At 48.5% G+C, this 5,935-nt stretch overlaps 1 protein-coding gene across 1 annotated transcript; it reads right to left on the bottom strand.

Annotated features, from left to right (window-relative positions):
* Positions 1–2,595: 2,595 nt before the first annotated feature.
* On the bottom strand, positions 2,596–5,554 carry LOC127305188 (F-box/LRR-repeat protein 14). The gene is made up of 2 exons (XM_051335572.1): positions 5,375–5,554; positions 2,596–4,522 (listed from the first exon to the last, which is right to left on the bottom strand). The coding sequence occupies exon 2, from the start codon at positions 4,483–4,485 to the stop codon at positions 3,031–3,033; it is 1,455 nt and encodes a 484-aa protein (XP_051191532.1). The 5' UTR covers positions 4,486–4,522; positions 5,375–5,554; the 3' UTR covers positions 2,596–3,030.
* Positions 5,555–5,935: the final 381 nt, after the last annotated feature.

The raw sequence follows: 5,935 nt of genomic DNA on the forward strand, positions 1-5,935 counted from the left end.
GTTATACGAACCGAATAACATCGGTTCCTAAGATTCCTGAAGCGCTGGATGTACTGTCACGGTTTCTCCGCGCTTCGACGTAGTTGTGCTAGATCGGCAATGCCGGACTCGGAAGCCACCGAATGGTACCGCATATGGAACTGCTCTTCCAAGCTGCTTCCAAGTCCGGATGGAGTCCGGTGGCAAAGAGGTATACCATCCGAAAGCCGATCCCGTGAGGGACTGTGAGAAGAGCCTCACGCGTAGTTGATCCGACACTGAAGCCGGTCCTAGTTGCGCCAAATATCGGCCGACGTGCTCGATGGAGCTGGAACCATCTGATCCACTGAATTTGGAGAAATCAGGGAGCCGATATTTAGGTGGTAGCGGGATCATCTCGTAGTCGTCGGGGTACGGCTTGGAATAGCCGATTGCCCTCCGATTCGGCACCATGACGAACTGGTCTCTCGGGATGGTACCGATTTGATCCATTTGTCTTTGGCTGCGGGAGTTGAACTCTGAAGATTCGCCGGGGTGGCGTACTTAGCCAGCCATGTTTGCTTTTCCAGCTCTGAGCCAACTGCAGGAGCTGAGCTCTGGAGGTTCGTCGGGGTGGCGTACTTAGTTAGCCACGTCTGCTTCTCAAGCTCTGTCGCTGACGTTCCTCCTGTTTTCCCAGAAGTCCCTGATGTTGTGGCCTGGTTTGTGAGTGCCCAGTTGCCACAATCCGGCACATACGTGCACGTGTACCCGTGAGGGATCTCCTTAGGCGCCTCGGGCAAGAACTGGTAGTCACTAGGGTCACCACCAATCTTGTAGACGACGAATGCCGGTGTAGCCGGCACTTCTGGTGCTGCCAACGCATATGGCAGCGGTGGACGGGACTGGAGTGGCAACTCTCCTTGATGCGTCCCGAGGGCTGGTCCTGACGGCGAGTACTGGTGCCTCATGATCTCCTGGATCACGCGAAGGGCGACACGCTCCAACGTGTTGACCAGGTTCTCAGAGTGACGGTGTAGCGAGTGAGCCACCAAGTAGTTGATCTCCTGCCGCAAGGACCTGGTGCGTTCCTCCGACGGGACAGATAGGTCCACTCCATCGAGTGCGCCTTCCGGTGAGAACCCCTTACACCTGACGCCATGTGAACGGGTTCTGTGATATGAGCCGATGAGGTCGGCTTCGAGGGTGACTTTGATCTCGTCATACCTCTTCTTGAGCTCGTCGGGCAGCTCCTCGTAGGTGACTGGCGTGCCGTCCGCCATCTCAGATGTAGATGGCGATGTGGTTGATGTAGAAGCTTGTCCCACCGAGCGTGCCAGAATGTGTTGACTGTCAAAACCCACCGGCGGGCAGCGACGATCAACACGGTAGAGCCGGGAACAACCTAGAGCTGCGGCTGGCTGAGGTCCCTCCGAGCGACGGCCCGCAAAGCCTTCTGGTCACACGTCCGATGCTGAGTGCAAGGGCGTGCCACCTGACCTATACCTGGTCAGGAAGGTGATGGAGATGCCTCGCTTAGTTTCCTGCATGGCATACACGTAAACATTAAATACGAGCCTCGATCGGCTCTCAGGTTATCCTGTGAATCGGCTCAAGGAGCCGATCCACCCATGATTCGTACGGGGTGCACGAATATATGGTGGTCCTGCTTGATCAAGATAAAGCTAATGAGATCTACGACGATTTAGGGTTTTCACCGCATAATCGGATCATCCTACTCCAGGTTGGGCCTCGCGGCCACGCACGGTGATCGTAAGCCGATCCTAAACAAGGCCTAAAAACCAACACGAAGTTGATCCCCGGAACATCCTGTTTAGGACTAGCGAACGACACCCTACGTGCCGCTGGATCCTCCCCCCTTTGTAAGGCCTAACTATTGCAGATATTAAACTAATCCTTGTAGAACAAGGAGCAATCGTAACGGATCAGATCTACTAAATAATGATCAAGCGGGGTGCCGCCCCCACACCTAAGATAGGTGTGAGGGCGGCTAGACATGCAAGGGTTGCACTACGATAGCATGTTACGCGAAGAACTATGCTAACCCTAACACATCTATGATAACTACGTTGCTCGCCATCAACAAGGCTTCAGTACGAGCAACGCATGAACAACGTGGAGCTTGTGCTGCCTAGATCGCAAGATGCGATCTAGGCGGCATGTCGCTTACCGGTAGAAACCCTCGAGACGAAGGAGTTGGCGATGCGCCGAGATTGATTTGTTTGGTTGAACGTATGTTGTTGTTTATTCCATAAACCCTAGATACATATTTATAGTCCAGGGGACTTTCTAACGTGGGAATAATCCCCACCGTGCACGGTACAAACTCTAACTTTTAATCTAAGATACAATCTACCATAATTAAAGATACACGGGCAATCCAGCCCAAACCCCTCGTGCAAGGCCGCTTCAGAGATCTCCCACGTGTAATCTTCCACGCCCATCTCTCTTACGGCCCACCTCCTGATTTGACCAAAATCTGGTGATAACATCTACGCAACGGAATCAACAGAAGCAACACTGACCTTAAAGGATGGAACTATGGGAGCATCATAAAATTGTCAGTGCAGAAACTTTGTTTCATGTGAAAAATAGCTTAACCGTATAGCTCAGATATGCAAAGCAAGAACATGTCTCGGAATTGTACACCAGACTACCAGAGTGACAAAAGGAAGCTTAATGTCACATTTCAGAATACCTTCTACACATACCAAAAAAAAAAAAATACTAATTCCAGAGTAGAGCGAAACATCAAGTTTTCTTTTTTATATCCACAACAGGACAAACCACACAAAAGGCAGAAAAAAAAATCTCAAAGAGCATAGCACTTCATTCCCTAGAAAAGGGTTTAATAGAACAGGTATCAAAGTCCATTTCATTTGGCCCCAATCATCGCCACGATCTAACTGTAGCCTGGAGCCTGGAGAACAGTGAACCGGAATCCACAACACAACATTGTTGGGGTGAAAAAGCTAGGCAACAAGCCTAGATACAGATAACAGCTGATTCAGTACTCCTTCAATTCAAAAGAATTCCAGAGGTGCAAAAGTTCTAATCTCCAGGACACTGAACCTTCATTCCCTTCAGACTGTCATGGCTTTCAGTATCTGCGGAGTAGCGAACTGATTTGGCAGCACCATGTACGCCTTCCTGAGATATCTGACGGCACCCTATGACGGTCAGTGACTCCAGCTTACCTGAACATGCCAGCGCAGCTATTCCATTATCTGTCACATTATTACATTTGCGGAGTGTGAGATTACTCAAGCGAGGAGCCTGGATAACGAAATCCAACCCAGCATCCGTTAAAGACATGCAATCCACAATCTCGAGTGTCTGCAGAAACTGGCAGGATGAGAGCCCCTTCATCCCCGAGTTATAAAAAATGCTTGCACCGTTTAGCACAAGAGAGCGGATTGGACAAGATTGCATCAGGGTCAAAATACCCTTTTGTGTGAAGCCTATTTCTGTTGGCCAATCGGGGTCGCAAAATGTGAAAGTGAGCTCAACAACCTCAAGCATAGGGCAGCTCAGAGCTAGAGCCTCGAGGCTGCCATTGGTCAGTGGTGTCCTAAACTGGAAACCATGGTTCACAGAATGACAGTGCAAAGGCATGAGCCAAAGTGAGATGCTTTTAAGGTTGCTGCATCTCTGGAATAGTGCAATCATCTCACTCTCATCTAGACCGATAACATATTCCAGGCAAAGTGTCTCCAGTGCTTTGCACTTCCCAAGGAGAAAACGAAGTCCAATTTCTGGCTCAGTTATTATATGAGCTAGCCTAAGATCCTTCAAATTCTCACAGCAGATCTCATAGCCATATGGGTAGCCAGGCACGTAGGAGGGGTCAAGGGACATAGGCATCCAGTAATTTCCATTAATTTCGAACTCAAACTTCTGGAGCTTTTGCCATCCTGGACCAAACTTTAGGAGGTCATATTGGCTGATTTCTTTGCAATCCTTCACCACTAATTCTTCCAATGATCCATGTCTACCAAGGTACGCTAGCCACCCATCAACAGATACTGCTATACAGTCAACAAGGTGGAGAACAGAAAGATGTTTGCAAACAACCGCCACCAAAGAAAGGCCACACCAACTTATTGCGGGTGCGCTGATAAGCTTGAGGCATCTCAACTTTGTGCAACGAGCCAGATAAGCCATACTAGCATCCTGGATGTTTGAGCAAAAGCTTAAGGTGAGATCAGACAGCAAGGGACATTGAGATGATAACACAGAGAGGCAATGTTCGTTGAACTGCTCCCCGTGGCTGGGCGTCCAACCAGAGTAATTGATCTCTACTTTAGACAGATTGGAGAATCGGGAGAGCAGTGATGTCAAGGCTTCTGTTGCAGGGTTAAGTCCACAGCCAATGCAGATAGCATCCCTATGCTCCCCTTCAAAGGTGTAGAGCTGCTTCGACACGAGGGAAAGAGAATTAAGATCGCTTGCCCTGGTAATCCTCGTGAGGATATCTGCAAGCAGTGGCTCCGGGAGATCCTCCATCGCTTACTGCGGCTACACGTCTTGGGACGGCAGGGCGCTGAAATTAAAATCTCATGATCAGATTAGAATACATCAAGATAATCAGATAGGAGTTGCACCTGTGTAGAAAAATAATATATAGGATAAGCTAACGTTTATATATCTCTAGAAAAATGAAAGGTTTTGTGTGCTATATTCTGTACGACAAACGCTAATTAGGAACTGGACTGAAGCTTAGTACACTAGGGCTCAACTCGTGCCAATAGCGCTCGTACCTCTCAGTTATCTCCAACCTGGTTAATTTCTACCGAAGCTGCTCCCCTGCTGGACTAGTTCTTTTTAACAGCGAATGCTAATTAAGGCAGCACCCTGCTTGTATTTCTATCTCAATTCTGGAGCAACATAGTTGTACAAGAAAAATAAAATAGAACTATAACACCATAATTACATTAAATAAGGCCTAATTACACTAAATCGCTGCAACAAGGGGTTGGGTTTGAGTACAAACATTCGCCTGTGGAACTGAACTGAACATATATGTGGAAGTACCTAACCAGTCAGCCGCATGGCAAGATAACAACATGTGATGACCTCTAGACGCTCCAGAACATGTGGTACGAACTGAAACAAACTAGTATTCCCAGTTGCATTCAGTAGAGACTCCATCCAGGTTCACACATAATAGCCAGTAGCACTAACAGAACAAACAGCAGCAATCAGGTGGACCTAGGCACGGCATTACGGGACCAACAGAAGCAACTGCAGAAATTCGATTCCACCTAGTCACTAAACGACGGGAATCTACAAAGCTTTCTGCATCAATCGATTTCACCTCGGCACTAGTCTCTCTCGGGCGGCACAAGTATTTCAGGTCGCTGAAAAGGGGAAAGAAATCGACCCAAATCCGTACCTCAGAGGGAATCTCCGAGCAATAGAACCGGCTTCGGGAGGTAGGACCGGAGGGAAGACGGCGGCTTCGGAAGGGAGGGTGGAGGCAGGCCGGAACCGGAACCCTCGGCGGCGAGCTCCAGGGCAAAACCCTCGTCGTCTTGCAGAGTGTCCCGCCGTCCCTCTTTTTCCGCGTCTGCCGTCGTTGTGGTGGCGGAGAAGATACCCATGTGGGCTGATTTCTGTAGTGGTATCTCGGCGTTGATCTGGGCCAGGCCGTATGCAACATGGGCTTTCATCGCTTATATATTTAATACTTATACAAATACTTCGACTTTTTTCCTTTCCGGAGAACAGTACTGCCAAGCACTGAGACTGAGCAGTAGCCTTTTCCCCTGTTATGTTAAAATAAAGCCATAAAGGTAATTGGATAGCAGCGTCACAAGATTGTTACTGCAGCGACTTTATTTGTAAAAAAAAGGTTTAGCTAATATAACAAGACATGAAAAGGGTTTAATCGTAAATATCACCATGCTGGTCGGAATTGTACACCGGAATGACAAACAGTACTATTGTGGTCTAT

The sequence above is a fragment of the Lolium perenne genome, chromosome 6 (genome assembly GCF_019359855.2).
Source record: "Lolium perenne isolate Kyuss_39 chromosome 6, Kyuss_2.0, whole genome shotgun sequence".
NCBI classification, from domain to species: Eukaryota; Viridiplantae; Streptophyta; class Magnoliopsida; order Poales; family Poaceae; genus Lolium; species Lolium perenne.

Coding starts and splice junctions, on each gene's coding strand:
- LOC127305188 (XM_051335572.1), bottom strand. CDS start 4,485: ATGGAGGATCTCCCGGAGCCACTGCTTGCAGATATCCTCACGAGGATT.